This window comes from Amphiura filiformis, chromosome 12 (genome assembly GCF_039555335.1).
Source record: "Amphiura filiformis chromosome 12, Afil_fr2py, whole genome shotgun sequence".
NCBI classification, from domain to species: Eukaryota; Metazoa; Echinodermata; class Ophiuroidea; order Amphilepidida; family Amphiuridae; genus Amphiura; species Amphiura filiformis.
Genome location: NC_092639.1, coordinates 12,096,104 through 12,114,841, shown reverse-complemented (window position 1 = coordinate 12,114,841; position 18,738 = coordinate 12,096,104). Strand labels below are relative to the sequence as shown.

At 36.4% G+C, this 18,738-nt stretch overlaps 3 protein-coding genes across 3 annotated transcripts in view; all 3 read right to left on the bottom strand.

Annotated features, from left to right (window-relative positions):
- LOC140166630 (neurotrypsin-like) overlaps nt 1-18,738 on the bottom strand; it is a 50,278-nt gene that overhangs the window by 16,425 nt on the left and 15,115 nt on the right. The gene's annotated exons all lie outside the window — the stretch shown is intronic.
- LOC140165494 (uncharacterized) lies at nt 296-8,558 on the bottom strand. Its single transcript, XM_072188784.1, is given in 9 exon segments — nt 296-381; nt 797-892; nt 1,997-2,041; nt 3,170-3,232; nt 4,187-4,255; nt 5,330-5,875; nt 5,878-6,896; nt 6,898-7,453; nt 8,494-8,558. Coding segments are annotated over 8 exon segments (2,199 nt in total). The 5' UTR covers nt 7,173-7,453; nt 8,494-8,558.
- On the bottom strand, nt 8,482-17,620 carry LOC140165493 (uncharacterized). The gene is made up of 8 exons (XM_072188783.1): nt 17,587-17,620; nt 16,663-16,804; nt 13,910-15,104; nt 12,173-12,260; nt 11,555-11,632; nt 10,322-10,504; nt 9,350-9,481; nt 8,482-8,654 (listed from the first exon to the last, which is right to left on the bottom strand). Exons 1-8 carry the CDS (start codon nt 17,609-17,611, stop codon nt 8,482-8,484), a joined length of 2,016 nt encoding a protein of 671 aa, XP_072044884.1. The 5' UTR covers nt 17,612-17,620.

Sequence of the window (18,738 nt, the reverse complement as noted above, 5' to 3'; positions counted from 1 at the left end):
TATGTGAATATTCAGAATACAAATTTCAGTCTTCTGAACCACGTTAATGGGACCATACCATATCCCCGGCCATATCAAATGCAGTGAAAACTCCTTGCCGTTTCTCCAACAAGAAAACAATAATACTGAACTATAAAATGCATGCATCCTCCAAAAGACACACATAAAATAGCATCCTACAAATGATGCCAAATGTCCTGCTAGTGCTATCCCAATTTTAAGTCTGAATAACTACTACACAAAAGTCCTATTGGTCACCTTGCAGTTTTCTCACCAGTTTTTCTCTTTTGATTTCTCATTCATAACTTTGCCGGACTACCATCCAGTCCTTGACTTTGAAGTCTTGATGTTCTGTCAAGAACTGTCGTATCTCTTTCTTCCCTATGAAAATGAAAGGAAATGAAAACCAAAAACCATGAAACTATATTGGCTAATGAAGAAAGCCAAATAAACAGCATTAAAGAACCAAGATTGATGTAGTTGTTTGCCTACATGTTTCAAAATATAGAAAATAGTTCTTGTGGGGTCTTCTTGCAAAATCTTTTAAAAACCGAATCAATTTAGAATTATTGAAAATGATCTAAAATGCCGGCATCATTTCTTAATTGACTTCATAAATAATGTGAATTGATGTTTCTCATTATGGCAAGTCGGAGCAGGTAATGATCTAAGTGTGTTAAAACTCCCTGGGTTAAACTCAAATAGAAAAGAGTATAGGGGATTAGGGGATAAACATAACTTTACTAAACCATGTGATTTGATTTGATTTGTGTGTCTGAAAGTATCTGAAATATACCTGGAAGTTTCTTTCTGGTCTCTCCTAGTATGTAGGCCTCAAAGTGATCAAGTACCACTTTACAGTCTTTCCAGTTCCAGTGGGTATAATTCCGACCTATACAGAAAAGAACAACAATATGGTGACTGGTGGTCTTAAAATTATGCTGTCCTACATCATTTTGACATCCATTGTTTATCAGCATTATAGACATGCTCATCTTAATTTTTCTCATGCCTTTCTTAATTTTGTCATCCAAATTGCACATGGTCATTTGTCACAAACTGATCCTAAAAGTGTTTCATACCCCAAAATTAGAAAAATACACCAATTTTGATTCAACAGAGCATATAGTTTGTACTGTGTATATCATTGGAAAGCTTATAATTCCATAGATGTTATTATAAGCGTAAGAATACAAGTTTTGAAAAATTATATAGGGGAGCATCACAGAAATGTACATTTTGGTCACATACATGTACTTAGCACCCTGATATTCTTTTGTTAAAGATGAACAGATAAAAAAAAATACTGATCTTGAAGGATGTAATTATAACCTTTCATAAAAATAATATATTTGGTGGCTGACTTTGTTCGGGTTAAAATATACAGGATGGTCAAAAATCATAAAATAATTTCAGAATTTTTAAAACATCAGTCACAACATTTTTCTTGTATTTACTTCCTCATCATATTTCCTTTAAAAAATGAATACTTTTACCTATCTTGGGCAACTCAGTCAAGAGATACTCCATTTATAAATTTTGGATGCATGTTTTGTGCAGTGACGTATTGGAAAAATTGTCCCAACACTTGAATAATTAATTAGTTACATTTTTCATTAAAGTTGATACTCTATTTAAAAGTTCTAATATTAATCTGTATTTTTGTGCAATTTAGCTGCTCTAGCATTTATACTTGGGTTTGAGGCATGAAAGGAACACATTTTTTGACTTGAAATCCTCAGCCGTCGGCTCCTCAACCGCCGACTCCATCTGGTTCATATCTGTATACTTTGTACCGTAACTTTCTTATTTGTCATCCTAATGACCTACCCAAAAGTACTTCAAAAATGTCAAACACATGAAAAAAAAAAAAGTGAACCTTCGTTGGCTAAAGTAATCAAGGGAAAGATTAAAATTGAAATCAGTCATAAGTAACCGCAAGTACTATTTAATTTTGACATTCACCTTGACTGAATTAATGAATATGAATACATACCAGAACATTCCACATCGTCATCTTCTTCTTGGGTTGTCTTCCCTCCTACATGCAAGAAAGATAAGAATAATGTGAAGTACAATCTTTGACAGGGGAAGGATAATGAACAATAACAAGAAACATATGAGTTAGAAATAAAGCAGCTAATATTGCAAACCAAAGTCTGATCAAGTGTTAAAAATAAAATTTAATTTTTGGTTGCACAATATACCAGGCATGGGAATACGCATTCATAAAAAGTCTGGAAAAGCGTAAAATTGGACAAAAACACCTGAAAATGGGCTGAAAATAAATAAAACTGCAGAAATTTTGACATAAAAAAATACTGGTTCCAGAGTTTTGACTGGAAATTCTCATGCCTCATATACACATTATATTTCCCCCTAAAGCAAATTATTTGTTCATCAGGCAAATTATATTTCCCCTTAAAGGAGACCAAGGGGTGAGACCTTATTTTTCCAGTTATTACAGTCTTACTTCTCTCTCTATATGAGTGCATACACAGCTACTAGGTCACTCATCCCTTATTCATACCTTAAAACCTTATCCCATCAAACTCACAAATACTCAATGCACACATACTGGGCCTACTAGTGAATAACGAAAAGCACCAAGTCCAAATATGTCATCAACAAAGGGTCCTAGCAAGTATGAAATTGCTTTCAGGCATCAACACCGGTGTTGCATCCATAAGTGAATTGTATGGTTGTGGTGTGAGAGCTCCCCAGTTTGAATCCCGGCTGGCTCAGCAGTGTTATCTTTGTTAATGATGCATATATTCGGACTTGGTCTACAAATAGGAATAGGTCTGTGCTGGGTAAGGGTTTTAAGGTAGACATACTTATAACTTGAGCACACATTAAGTTTCAATGTTTTGTGTAAAAAGGGGTACATATTGGGGGAAATTTATGAACTATTTTTAACTTCTCACAATTTAATCACCACAAGTTAATAATGTCATAAAACATTGTCATTGCTATCAAATATCCTTTACAACTTGCCCATGAAGAGAACATGCATGTTGAATACAATGACTGCACTAACATACCAATTGCATTAAAAAGAGGATATCAGTGATATGAACTACTACATGACCAAGCATAATGTGATGAAAGTTAATGTTTACAATGTAGTGCAATAATCTATGGTAAATAATACAAACTGTGTACATACCTGTAGAGGACACTGGATCATCACACTGTTTCACATTTTCACTTGGTTCTTGTTCTGGTGATTCTATGAAACAAAATAACAACAAATTATTAAATAAGTCCACTAAAGTTATTCATGTGAAACGCACACATTTTTTGAATCCTATAGATATTAGATACTTAACCCTTATCTGCATGACCAAGCAATTATTGTAACAGAATTTACCAGGGGGGGGGGGGGGGGGAGGGGCAATGGGGGTTCAACTTCCTCTCTGGATTTTTCATAAAAGCTCCCTCCCCATAACTAAAATTTCTTTTGGTACATATGTAATAGCCTAGGGCAGGGCTCCGCAAATAGCCGTGCACGCGCCACACCGTTTAGATTTTTTTAAAAATATATTTACAAAAAGAAATCAAACCCCTTGATCAAACTTCATCCAGCAGGAATATCTCCAATATTCTACATTTCAACATTGAAAATGATAACATGCCCATCCTGACTGCCATTCTGCCCTCAAAATTATGTTATTTACCGACCGCTAAAATAGTACAAAATGTTGCATCAAATGGCGTCAATTATACCTCAAAAGATCAATTAGCTTCACAGGGGGGACACCCCTTCACGGTAGTGCTAAAGCACTACGATGGCTTCCTTTTTCTCTTGGTACTAGCTAAAGGCCTACCACCCTTCACCCTGAGTGGTAGGCCTAGTATAGTTAGCACCTCGGCAAAATAAAGACACAAAATCTATTTGGTTACAGGGATGATGTACACTAGCGATGGTGATGTTTTGAGCCGGAGTGAAAACAGGGAAAACTATCCACGGTTGGAAGGGATTTTTTTGCCGATAGGCGATTTTATTTGGGATTGTATTTTGAGAGACTAAACAATAAATTAGCTCCATTATCTCATGTGAATGAGGTTTAATAATTTCAAATATTACCATATAAAAGTTGTTCTTAAATTTTGGGACAAGTCAGGACAAGTTCATCGTAAAATTCCCCTTTTAAACCTAGCAAAATAAACTCTTTGTACATACCAGTAGTAGAGGACACTGGATCATCATGCATTTCCTCATGTTCACTTACTTCTTGCTCTGCCGATTCTGCTGTATGAAACAAATTGTTAGCCATTACAGAGAAAAACAATCACATTTGATTTGAAATTATAGGCCATACTTTTTTGAGAATCTCCAAAGCTGGTGTTTTACCAATAATGAGCAAAAAAGGCAGCACATGTTCTGTGCAGGACTTTTTTCAAACTAATTTCCAAATTTGGTAAATCAATAATTAAAGAATAGAAAGCTGAAGCTGTCAAATTCAAAGTCTCTGGTGTGATATTCTATCTCACACATATTCTAACAGTTCCAATAAATTCCTTTTGACTTCTGAAGAACGATGGGAGAAAGACATCTGGTTGTAACAGCAGAGGGCAGCCACATTGAAGTGGTATAAATTTTTATATCAAGTGAAAGTTTGTATTTTTCTCATTAATACCATGTTAAATTTTACAGACGAAAAATGTTTTGTTCGGATGTAATGAACGAAAACATGAAGCAATTTGGTTGACCCGTAGCTGATACAGTATTTTATAGGGATGCAAAAATTACACTTTGCGTCAACATCTAACGTCATACTGTACAGGTGGAACACGCGGTTCAGGGTCATTCATTTTAACAACTACAGGTATTTAAATTTTTAAGCAAATGACTGTAGTAAAACAGGAAAAAAGAAAACCCTGTTTTATGGGCCTGGCGACCGAGATTTTCCCATTTAGCAATATATTTTTTAACCTAAAAAACCCTGTTTTTTGCATAAAAATATGAAAGAAAAACTATGAGGGAAGCGAGCAAAAAAAGAGAAGATTTTCAAGCCGACCCTACCTGGAAGATCCATTACTATTAGCCTGTAAAACCTCATGGAAACTATATAGCTTTTTTCTACCTGTTTGGAATACAGGCCAAGCTCACTATGGACATCCCATCATCCATTATGGTCACAACAACATTAAAATAGCGGAAGAATTAAAGGTGCAATGGTGGATGGTTCCACAAATCTTCATAGTTCATATAATGGCATAGACATAGCTAAAAACATTTCAATCTTCACTAAATCTGTTAATTGTTACATGTGCCGCCTGGATTTTTTACATTTCAGGGGAAATGAAAATAAGGAACACCTACCTCCTCTGTCAAGAGCTTGAAGTCTCCTGCCCACAACTGTCAGAGCCTTGATTGAGAGTGGTGCCTGATAAACATTTCTGTTGACCTCTTCTGTATGTCCAAGATGTTTATATACATAGTCTCTATCATAGGGGGACACATCCATGGGCGCGAATTCAGTAGATATTCTGTGTCTATTTTGTGTGGCAGTTATCTTATCCGCATGTTTGAGAGTGAGCTTCTTGCATACATTCTTAACTGCATGCCATCCGGACACATGATCGAACTTGGTTGGGAATAAATAAAGATTGGTATCTGGAATCTCACATTGTCTGCGCACATTGTTGTCAGCAATCCTCCGAAGTCCCACAATGCAATCTTGAGGAAACAAGACAGGAACTAACTGCATATGACGGCCACCTTTTCCAGTTTAGTACCCAATCTTCAGTGTTTTGGCTAATGCTCTATCAAGTGGATCCAAGTTGTTCACATGTCTCTGATCTAACCATGCTCCCGTGTGTGCCTCTTCCCAGTTCTTCAGTTTCAGACGGCTTGGTTCGCCTCCCGTCTGGCGTTAAACAGAGTTAAACGACTTACTAAGCAATCTCTTAGTTCCACAAAGTCATGTTTATCAAACACTTCACTGCTGAGTACTCCAAGCTCACTTATCTTCTTCATGGTGTAGGATCTAACCTTCTGCAGGTCCTCTTCTTCTGGGTGTGTTTGTGGCCGTCGGAGCTTGTCCTCACGATTTTTGCTTAAGTTGTACTCTGCATCACCGAATATCATATCTTTATTGATTTCAAGGATCACAACCCAGTTTGCAATATCGTTACTCTTTTTGTCTTCATCGTCAATAAGATACATGCCTCTTAGTATCTTACTTGTGCGCTTTAACAGATAATAAAGAGCAACTTTGAGCCCTGCTTTCACACCTACTTCTTCAATTCCTTCAGAAATATCCACTTTCGTATACATATCTACAGCTTCTTCAAAATGCCTAAAATTGTTCCTTTTGAACATATCAGAGACATTGCCATCCTTGACAGGAAGTTGTCCCATGGTTTCTTCTGCCTTCTTCATGTTTGAATACAGCGAGGCTAGTCTCCGCATATCACTCATTATCGACTTTCTAACTTCATTCTTCTTATCTACCTTCCTCTTCTGTTTATTCCACAATTTCTTTCCCACTTGGAGCAAAACAATGTCTGTGGTACATGTATTGTAAACATCTTTATTCTCCCCTTCCCTGAATTTTGATAGAATTTCCTTCATGAAGTCTCCTCCAAACTCATGATCTCCCACATTTAACATGTTTGCAGGTACTGGGGTGGATTTACAAGCTGCATCTGAAGTGTCGCAGTGTTTTTTTTCATGTCTTGATATGTACCGCTTCTCTATAAAGGCTTTGCACAAATGACACATGACCACTCTATCATTTTCATTTGTATCCTTCCGTCTCTCCCTTTCCAGCTTTGGATTTTCCGGATTTTTCCTCAATCTTATTTTGTTTAGCTCAAATATGCCTTCTCTTCTGAATTCACCAAATGTCTTATCCCTCTCATGCTTTTCCATTTGCAATGCTCTCCTCATTTTTGTGCATTTTCTCTATGTGTATCCGAAGCTTTGACCACAGTTTTCTACAGAAAATGCAATAGCGATATGGCTTCTGGTACGCTCTTGATGTGTGTGAGCCTTTGGTGTCCTCACACCTTGTTTCAGATGGCATCTTCTCTTTAGAGGGAGTGTTTGCTTGGTCTACTGGATCATTTGGTGTCTCACTTGCTTTGGAACTTGTTTGTAAACATATCAAATCTTTACATGGGGTGCTTGCTGCTTGCTGTGATGTCACCTCCTTACGCATTTATTGCCTGCTTCAGCATAATTTGTGATTTCCAGGCATAGTTTCTTTACAGCGTTTTTCCGTGACTGTGCTTTTCTCTTATCAGTGCCAGTGACTGAATTGGCTGGAACACTACCACTTTCAAACTCAGATTCCTGATCGGATTCTGAAGCAGAATTTGGTACATAGTCTGAATCATCATTCGAGAAGTCTGAATCATCATTCGAGAAGTCTGAATCATCATTGGAGAGTGCATGCATGCAATGAATCTCTGGATCTACTGGATTAGGTGTCTCAAAAACCTGTGAAGAGATAATATCATAGCCATTTACAAATGTAGCCAAAATTTAAAACCTACACGACTTGAGTGATGATGCCCTAAATAAAAATGAAATCTTAATTTTGGAAAATAGAACTAGGCACCTTAAAATGGTGCTAGCTTACAATATTATTTTTAAGGTTGAGAATTTTGGGAAACTTTGTGCTCGGGAGGGACTCAGGCTCTCAGGAATCCTGAAACTATTGATGATCGATTCTGATTTTACATTGATTTCACAATACGGGAAACATGGCATATGCAATATTGTACTGAGCTGAGCTAAACTTTTTCAAGTCATGTTGAAGGTAATATTCAAGATTTCATCATGATTTCAGCAATGATACAAGGCCATAATTGAACATTTAATAGTAAATCTACTACCTGCTTTTGCCCCTGTGACCTAGAGGTCACGACCGAATGAACAACCGTTATAAAAATCAGCCCTATTGCAAACAAATTTGGACAGAGCTAACCATCTACCTAATTTGCAGGGGGTGGGTAGGCAGTAGATCAACAGGTTTTTTGAGTGTAGAATTCATTTCTGAGGTTAAAATCATTCTAAATCTTTACAAAATACTAGATTTTAATGAAAATTGATTAATTATGCATTATATCGTAACCACCCGAGTATAAGCCCACCCCCTATTTTTCAAAACATTCTGGGAATAAGGGTGAACTCGGCTATAAGCCCAGTACTAAATTTTGGCCAAGTTCTTAAATCAAATCAATGCTTTCTCTCACATTTAAGAACAAATATAAAAAATATCAGTTGATAATTAACATTCCACACTTAAAATTTCAAGAAATTGACATAGCTGATGATAGAAACTTCTGGTGCATTGGGCATATACAAATGGGGATGATTTTTCTTATTTCTAAATTTAAGTACTAGCCTCTCCCCGGTTATGCCCACGCACAGCCCACCTCCACTTTTAAGTAAAATCTGCCATCTGGGGTCTTATACTCGAGTGGTTGCGGTATATGTAAAAGATTGGTTTCAAATTAATTTGTTCAAAACTTTACCTCATCTAAATTGCTTGTGTCCATATCACTCGCAAAGACCATTTCTGGTTGATGATCTCCAGACATCAGGTACTTTTCTACTGGCTGCAGTGTGTAGGTCGCAACACTGTCCAGAACCCATTCTCTTGATATTATTGGAACTTTGTATTTGTTAGAGATTGCTGTAAGAAAACAAAGGTTCATTTAAGATTTTTTGGAAAGTTTCTTGATGACACACAATGTACACTTTCCTTGTCTAACTAGGATGTATATAACATTAAAATCAGATGACTTTTGAAAATTGAAAATTACTCTTCAAATTATGTGGAACATCTCAATGCCACCGCAACGATCATGTCTCTGTACAAAGATTCATTTGAAGCTTTGATTGATCACATTGCACAATCATGCAAAAATATTTCTGTAACAAGACTGTAATACAAATCATACAAAGGTACGAAGCATAGTTCAACTCGCAGAAAACAAAGATTCCAAACAAACTGAAAGTGCAGCAACCCCTGAAATGACAAAAGATCAGGATCTTTGAAGCAGCAACAAATGTGTTCAAATCACATCAAACCTATCTCCAGCAAAAATTCTATGTAAAATGTGACATAAAGAAAATCACATTCATGTGTTGGACTAAAAAAGTGCATGACGAAGTACAAAAACGTCTTGGACTTGTCCTGATTGGAAATTTGATACAAATGCAGCAATAAAGAAACTCACTGAAACCTTGGGTGTCTTTACAGAGAACTGTTACTGATGATCTTGCAGTAGTCACAAAACACAGAGTGAAAAATATCAGTCAATTGAACTTGAAAATTACCAACTCAAACAACAATTAAGAATGAACACAAAACTCTAGATTACTTACCATCATAATCATCTTCTGTGTACTGTTCACTTGGTTGCAAAACTATGTAATAATAATCTGCTTCTAACGGGAAAAGGGTAGGGTGATGAACAACAGATGCCCCACACATCTGCAGAATGGCTTCGAGTTGATCTGTAGACAAATGATGATTTGCAAGACTGATCTTGTTTACAACTTGAAATGAAAAGTACTATCACTTGACTAATTAAATCCTAAAGATGGTAGGTTTTACCCTTTACCTAATTGGCAACCTTGCCATGTTCTTCTTTTTTATCCTGGAAGGTTCCTCCAATTACCCTTATCTCCTTGTCCATCAAAACCGTTTAAATACCACCGTGTCTATAAGTTTTAGGACAAGTTCTTGCCAGTTAACAAAGCAAGTTATAATCTTTGAAATCAACATGCTTTACTTCAATCATGGCTTTAAATGAAATCAAGGGATGTTATTTCACTTCATTTCTAGGAAATCTTTGACATTCAGCCAGGTCATTTAGTAAATTATGCAAAATGTCTAACTTCGAAAGCAGTGGGGTCATAAGAAATAAGACTAATCAAATTAAAAGTTAGTGTTGAAGTTCAATATGACATGGACTATCAGTCAATGCATACAAGGTTTAAATTTTAATTTTGACATTCTTGTGAACCAAATGTCCAAATAAACTCATCAGCAGGTTTATGAAACATTTACTTTTTTCAGGAAGATCATGTTTCACTGACATTTGCACTACTTTTAATCATTCTTCTACTTGAAAAATCAAAAGTTTTCCTCTTAATGGTCAAATATCATGGCTACCTGAACAATGTTTCCTATGAATGGTCGAATATCCTGGCAAGAAGTTTCCCAAGACCCTACTTTTTCAAGCTATGCTCATTTGCAAAATAATTACAAATACATCAAAGTATCATGTATCCCTTTAAGCCTCAACATTTAGCTCCAAAGTAACTTCAGTGTATATCCTCCCCTGTACTAACCTTTTTGCATTACATCTTTCTCAGAATTGTAGGTACACATTTCAAACTGGTACATCAATGGTTTGTCCTGCCAAGTCCTTGCTCTTTCCGGTCCATTGTGCATGTGCCCATTAACCACATCACCTTGAATTTCAAAACCTTTTTCCGAAATTATATCTTCTTTCCTCAGACAGGCTTCAACCCCTACAAATAATAAAAAAAGGAATAGAGACATTTATTAATCATATTCCATCAATAATTAGATCGTTTTTCCATTGGATAAAATAATAATGACCTGATATATCGCACATCTGATTGCATTTCTTGCCTCCAGCTCATATATATGGATGAAGCTTAAAATAGGTTCTTGCTTTAATTTAGTTTGATAACTAGCAATTTTCATGTTCTCCAACCAAATGAAACTAGTTCTACTATAAATTTCATTTTAACTGAATATACTGAAGAGAGGGTAATAAGAGTGGTTATTGCACCGCTAACTGGTGGATCGAGCCATGTGCACACTTGACTTTTAGGAGTACTAGACCCATGGTTTTCATGTAATTGTATTCTTTTTTAAATTATTAATTCAAAATTGAACTAATTAGTATTAGTTAATTAATCACCAGAATTAATATTAATTACCTTAATATAAATTAATTGCTAACCCTTTTCCTAACAGCTCTCAATATTAATGTTCAAACTATAAAACAACTTTTATTTGCAGTACTAGTATTAGATCAGTCCTATTATTAGACCCCTATAGCATATTACCATGCTTTTGCTTACCCAATGTGATATTACTCTGTATGGGTGTCAAATATCACAGTATGCTAGTACTGGTTAACAATTTTGACCACCAACATGACCCACACACCCACCCTCCACCCCTACTACCAAAGTAATCCCTATGTGTTCATCTTTCATACAACACAATAAGTCAATAAAATGAATATCTACAATCCCGAAATATGTCTTGAAACATTAAAGCGTCTTTAGGGGAAAATAAATCCCCCCCACTCCCCATGCAAATATGTTCAGCGTGTCTCCAAAGTGTCGCAACATTGAATGATGGGGGTGGGGAAGGGAAAAGTGTTAATTTATGGCCCAGCTTTCTTCTAATTCCAAATATTGAACATTTTTATCCACATTAAAAATACACTTTTGATTTCATTCAAGATGCCTCAAGCCTGCCAAGGACATATTTCCGGGATTGTAGTTATGAATATCTAGCTTGAAGTTCAAAACTTCACTTACATGTAAAGCTGACAATCCAGACCCTCCCTGCTATGCCTTGGAAATATTTATGTGTCCTGTCACACACAAGGTTCTCATCTGTAAAATAATCATGCAAGTATCAATGTGATACATTATTTAATGATATACTCCAAAGTTGTCTAACATATGTGTGTTGTTTATGACCATATTCAAAATCCAATTATGAAAAGCTGCTACTGATATTGAACTACTCTGTTTAGCTAGGAGTACAGAGCCCGGGTACAGAGCAAACAATATTTAGTTTCATACAAAAAACATGATTGTTAAGACTTAAGACATCATAAAATTGAGTTTACGCAGTAAATCTCTTCCACATTGCAAAGATCTCTCAGTTAACACAAGGAATGTAAGCAGTAATGGTGAGATTTGTAGAGAAGTTTGTATAAATTTGCACTTCTTGCAGCTTACTCAGTTCCTCCTATATGCTCAAATAAATGCAGAATCTAACAAGCTACAAGTACTAGCAGACTTGACAACTTTAAAATGGAATTCCTAAGAAAGGCAGGTTAATATAAATGAGGAATGATCCAGAAATAAGCTGCTTCCCATTATGACAACCAGATTGATATTATATCTGTGTACATCAAGAAAACATACCTGTGTTGGTGATAACATGTGTGGTGTTTGAATTAAATTTGTGTGTAAATCTGCAGCCAGTTAAACTTGCCAGCTTTTCCACCTCTTTCTGCAAATGAAATATATTTTTTTAAAAGCATACTTTGTTAGCATAAATAAATGTAGCAAAACACTGACACACATGTTGTATCACACAGAAGTGACAGTTTTTCATATTCAGAAATACTTCCCCAATAGTTAGAAACTCCATCCTGCAATTCATGATTGAAATATGTGCTATATGTAGCCATCCTTGCCTATTCGATCATTTTTCTGGACTGTTGATAATTTACACACCCAAAATTATAATATATTTTCTTACTACCATTTTCTTGAAGGTGTTTTATTTAGTAAGTTACAGACTTGACATTTAATATGGAATACTTTTTCGCAAAATTTCAAGACTGGTCTGATAGAGGTCTGCATAAACGGCACGGGCTAAATATAAATTGGGGTTTGTCGGGAGATGGTGTTAAATAATTGTTTGACAGAAAATGTGCTTTCCATTAGTTTAAATTATGACGCTCATAATGTAGTGAATTAGCCTAAAATGGCGGATTTAAGGAGACTGAATTTGGTTTTTGTGGGGGTAAAATTTCTGCATTTGAGCAACATTATTCTGATATTATCAAATTCATTTAGGTTTTAGGCGATTTTACTGAACCTGAATACCAATAAGTGTTAAATCGGAACTGAAATGCACCTGTGATCTACCAGTTTTGAAAGTGGGAGGAGCTTTAAAAATATGGCTCTTAAAAGTGATCGCACTCAGAAAGTTTGAATGGTCCCCTGGGGCTAAATGTTATAAACTTACTGTACACAAAGTAACAGTGTGAGTTCATTGGACAACCATGAATCCACACAGTAGTTTTTGTACCGTAAGTTTATAACATTTTACCCCAGGGGGCCTTTCAAACTTTCTGAGTACGTACAGCTTCTAAGAGCCCCATTTTAAGCCCCTCCCTGTTCAAAAACTTGGTACATTGTAAGTGTATTTCAGCTGTGATGAATGCCAGTTGCTGACGAAGTTTAAGACAAATTACCTCAAACCCCTATAAATTTGATAATAACAGAACCATGTTGCATAACGTCTGAAATTGTGTCCCCAACAAAGCTCAAATTCAGTCTCCCTAAACCCGCCATTTTATGCAAATTCGCTGCATTATGAGCACCTTAATGTAAGCATGTGGAAAGCACATTTTCTATCAAACAATTATTTTACACCATCCCCGACACACCCCTAATTAATATTTAGTCCGCGGTAAGGGTCTATGCAGACTCCGTCAAACCTGTCTTCTAATTTTTGAAAAATATTCCATATTAAATGTCAAGTCTGTAGTATGATCGTCAGCTTTATCCCCCACTTTTCATCAAAATTGAAATTTTCGTATGGGATGAAAGATCATATTTAGCTTATAACCTCAATAAAGTTTTATTGTTTTATTTTAGGAAAAATGCCCCTACGAAATTAGAAAACATGGTTACCATACTTTTTATTTAAGTAGTGTTTATGGGCTATTGAAATGTACATTTCTGTATCTCACACAAAAACCACTGGTGAGATGCGACTCAAATTTGGGGATATGGCTATTTTGATTAACTACTTTATGAAAGTAGACACCGTAGAAAAAATAAAAAATCATATTAGGCCCCTTCGATATAGCATTGAGTGCTCATATCCCAATAAGCAATTACAAAATCAAATCTTTATTAACTCACCCGCTGTTGTCTATCTAATCCTGTAGTCACAAAAGAAAGTTTTGTTTTAGTTTGCTGTTGACATTGCTCTTTGTCTTCCTCTTGATGTTCCTCTTTAGCTTCCTGTTGCTGATGCTGATCATTCTCCTTAGCTTCCTGTTGTAACTGCTCATGTTCCAAGTGTTCTTGCTGATGTTGAAGTTTCTCTTTAGTTTCCTGTTCCTGCTGCATGTCTTCCTCTTGATGTTCCTCTTTAGCTTCCTGTTGCTGATGCTGATCATTCTCCTTAGCTTCCTGTTGTAACTGCTCATGTTCCAAGTGTTCTTGCTGATGTTGAAGTTTCTCTTTAGTTTCCTGTTCCTGCTGCATGTCTTCCTCTTGATGTTCCTCTTTAGCTTCCTGTTGCTGATGCTGACCATTCTCCTTAGCTTCCTGTTGTAACTGCTCATGTTCCAAGTCTTCTTTAGTTTCCTGTTCCTGCTGCTGATGCTGCATGTCTTCCTTTTGATGTTCCTCTTTAGCTTCCTGTTGCTGATGCTGACAATTCTCCTGAGCTTCCTGTTGTAACTGCTCATGTTCCAAGTCTTCTTTAGTTTCCTGTTCCTGCTGCTGATGCTGCATGTCTTCCTTTTGATGTTCCTCTTTAGCTTCCTGTTGCTGATGCTCACAATTCTCCTTAGCTTCCTGTTGTAACTGCTCATGTACCAAGTCTTCTTTAGTTTCCTGTTCCTGCTGCTGAATGTCTTCCTTTTGATGTTCCTCTTTAGCTTCCTGTTGCTGATGCTCACAATACTCCTTAGCTTCCTGTTGTAACTGCTCATGTACCAAGTCTTCTTTAGTTTCCTGTTCCTGCTGCTGATGCTGCATGTCTTCCTTTTGACGTTCCTCTTTAGCTTCCTGTTGCTGATGCTGACAATTCTCCTGAGCTTCCTGTTGTAAATGCTCATGTTGGGGCGACCTCTTTTTGCATTCTGTGCTGCCTTGTGTGCTTGCTATAATCTGTGGTGACAAAGATTTGTTGGTTTCAAATCCCCAAGGTGCCTCTTCATAATGATAGTTATATCTGATTTCACTGTCTTTCTTTATATTACACAATGCTTTCAAAAACAAGTGTGGCTCTTTATCAATGTTCACTCTCTCCATACGGCTATTTGGTTTAATCCATTCGTCATTGGCATATCTACAAATCCCACTTGCTGGGTCAGAAGCATCAATACTGAAAAAAAAAATGGAATTCAATAACTTATTATCAAAGAATTGATTTTTTTTTCGGAGTACTTAAGGTGGCATGCAGGATCACTCAAAGTGGGAAATTTTAGACATTGTTTTGTATCTTTAAAAGTTATGATGATAAGTACATAAAAGTACACATTTTCATAAAGGAAATAATGCAAGGAATCCAACTAGCATGGCAGATTTCTGCAAAAATGAGCACCTTTTGCGAAAAGCGCCAAAATTGATTTTCCATGCCATTTTTTTTCGGTCCGCCATAACATAAAATAGTATAAGGGATAATAACAAACCTCCATTTTTGAGGAGCTGTCTTAGCTAGAAATTGGATGTTGCCCGTCATTTGAATAAAATTGCCTGTCCTAATTTGACCTTTAAAACATTTAACAGACATCTATAGCCCATTGGGGGTTCAAAGAGTTCAAATATGTGCTGATATGGCCTTGTTCTACAAATTGGGTCTAATAAAAAGGGCAGTTAGCTTCTCAAAACATACAATTTATAATATAGCATCTGTCAAAGGTATTAATTTTGCCCGTCCCAGGAGCAAACTGGCCGTCTAAAATGACGGCCAGACTTCTTGAAAATCCAGGAGTGTTAAATATTGAGCTCCTTGTTCATTTGTGATCTTACCTTTCAATGCTGGATCCTGAACAATGTTCCCACTGAGGATTTTGCTTTTGGGCCAATCTGAACATTTTAGTTTGGGCAAGTGACTGGGCCAAATCCAAAAATTTCTTTACTTTCTTATTTTCCTCAAATCTTTTGGCCCAATTTGACAAAATACTGGGTCAATTGCATGCCATATGGCCTTAGCAGGAACACTGATACATACTGAAATTGAACTCTTAGTTGAGTTCCTTAGTGAACCCAGGAGTGTGATGATGTACATGTAGAGCTCCAGCAATTTCTAAAAATATATCATCGCGGTCCCAGCATCGCAGTCCTGGGACCACTAGTGTCGCTGCCGTCATGGTTTGTAAATCAAGTTTGGTCCAATCGGATTTCCAACTTTTCAATTGAGGTAACTTTTACATTTTCAGCCTATCTTACAACTTGATCTCATATGACCTTTAACCTTAATATGTGACCTTTGACCTCATCAACAAACGATCGAGGGTTCTTATTTTCAACCAATGACTCAAGTTTGATCCAATCTGACTTCAACCTTTCAATTGAGGTCAATTTTACATTTTCAGCCTAACTTAATATTACAACATAATAAAGCAAGGGACACAAAAATGAAGCCTGTAATAGAATGGACAAATATTGTGAGCAGCACTTTACAATGCCTTTTCAACTCTTTCTTTTCTTACCCAACAAACTCTTTACAAGAAGTGCCAAAAGTAAAATCATATTTAAAACTGATGCTGCTATAGTGACAGTAAAATCCCCTTTTTACTTACATCACGCATGGCCCAGCCAAGCTTTTCAAGTAGGTGGAGCATATTATGACACACAATTAGTTAGTCACTCATCGACAGCATGACAATTTGCAAGAAAAATTTCATAATTTGTTTCTTATAAATATATACCGTACTCACCCAAAGTGCCTTCCATTGATGTTATATGTGTACAGGTATGGGGAATCAACTTCATCCACCTTCTTTCCTGCCAGCTTGGTCCCTTTGTACTCCCCTATATACTCTCCCTGCTTTATGGCTTTGGTTGTGAAAAGTCCTTCTCCTATAAAGAAAATTCAGTAACAGGCTTATAAAGGGGGTTATCATTATGTACAATTGTATGCAATTGAGAATAAAACAGACTGTGTTGTTCAAACTACATACTCCTTTTTCCTACATCAAATTTGGTAAAACTGGACAAACTTTAGTCCTGAACTTCATTGGACTAACCTAGGAGAGCCACACCTTAGCAACAAGGAAGAATCATTCATGAATAAGAAAGTCAAGTAAAAAGGGTCTTTTTCACAATTAGTACCCGGAGAGACAAGACATTTTCTACCCCGACCCTGTACTACCCCAGTTTTGACTGCCCTACCCCAGTTTTGACTGCCCAGACCCAACCCGACCTGAAATGTTTCACCCCAACCCGAAATTTTCCGGGCCGACTTTTCCTGGACCGGCGGTCCCACTCAAACTTTCATGTCACGGCTCAGAAGTTAATTTTCTAGGTGAATTGATATCATCATTTTAAGCATGAAACCACATTTTAAAATTCTAAAATAGGTATTTTGTCCAGAACTAATGTGTATTGAGGCACATTTAATGCCAAAATTATGTTCCAAGTTCTGGTTCCAAGGGATATAGGCCAAATTGGGCCAGCATGAAATCTGACATTTAATAAGGATATACTAAGTTCATAAGTGGCCAAAGTGTAGGTCTTTAAAATGTTAACAATTTTTTTTATACTTATAAGTTAATGTAAACATTGTAAAAAGGTTCTGATAAATGACTCTTATACATCACTCTATATATTATCTGTTGGGTAAGATTAGATTAGTTACTTACCAATAATGTCATTCACTCTTCTCATTTCTAAATAAGTTGGCCGGTCAGCCGTTACCAAACTTCTTAAGTAGTCTTCTTTAGACACCTTGATTCCAGTCTTTGACTGCAAAGAAATATTACAACAGCATACGGTACCTATATTATTTTCTAAATTTTGCCTACGGTTTGATCAGCTTGTAATCGACTGGAATTTTTAGGCTTTTATCACTACGCCGGAAAGTAGACCCACATTAAAAGTGTCATAGTTGACCTGTCTGGTCTCTATTGTTAAAGAAAATAGACAACATATCGGACTTACATGAATAATTTGTGATGCTTCTGGCAAGATGTCAAAAGACAATTCTAAAATGAAATATAGAATTAATCCAGCGATGTTATAAGGCCCGCCGATTACGAGCTGATCAAAGTATAAACTACATCATGTAATACCTGTCCAGTCTAGTTTCTACTTTCAAAGTTTTACATTATAGGCCTACCCAAGAATCACGATACAATTTTGTTTACCAATTTTTCACCACTTGAGTCCATTTTTTGTATATCTGGCACCGAAAATGTGGATGCAAGCAAGATGGCCAGATATCCCTCCTCTCTCTCAACAAGTGGCATCTTCATTGGCAGCAGTTCCTCAAACATGTCTCCTACTAACTGCAACTATTGTACCAATATCTGCATATGCATTGTATTATGCAAATAAAGTACATATAATTTGCATTGCATATTTGCGACCAAATCGTGCATGTATGTCAGCAGGTATGATATCATTCGTCCCACCAACTTTTGCCAGATCCTTAGAAACCGCTTCAAGCCTGCAACCTCTTGCACACCATGATGCCAAATTTTGCATAAATTATGTAAATTAGACGGTCTTAATTTGCATGTTTGGTAGGCTACTGAAAAGTATGTGCGTGCTTAGCAGGGCCAAATGTCCAAATCAAAAGTTGTTTCTTCTTTGACCAAGCGAATTCTGAGAGCTCTCCAAATCTGATTTGTTTTAATTTGTGAAAAGTAGGCAAGTTAGATCTTGTAATAATTCTCAATTTAGCCTCTGCATGGAACGTTTTCAAATATCTTTCCTCCTACCAAGTTTCATTATGATCAGCCTAGCAGTTCTTGAGATATGGCTCCGGACGGACAGAAAGTATAGTTCACAGT

Bases quoted from the DNA above. Each gene is read 5' to 3' on its own strand.
- LOC140165493 (XM_072188783.1), bottom strand. From the start codon at position 17,611: ATGAGAAGAGTGAATGACATTATTG. The intron at 12,261-13,909 runs GTGAGTTAATAA...TTTCATTTGCAG, and splicing joins GATTAGATAGACAACAGCGG to AAAGAGGTGGAAAAGCTGGC. The intron at 9,482-10,321 runs GTTAGTACAGGG...ATTTGTCTACAG, and splicing joins GAAAGATGTAATGCAAAAAG to ATCAACTCGAAGCCATTCTG.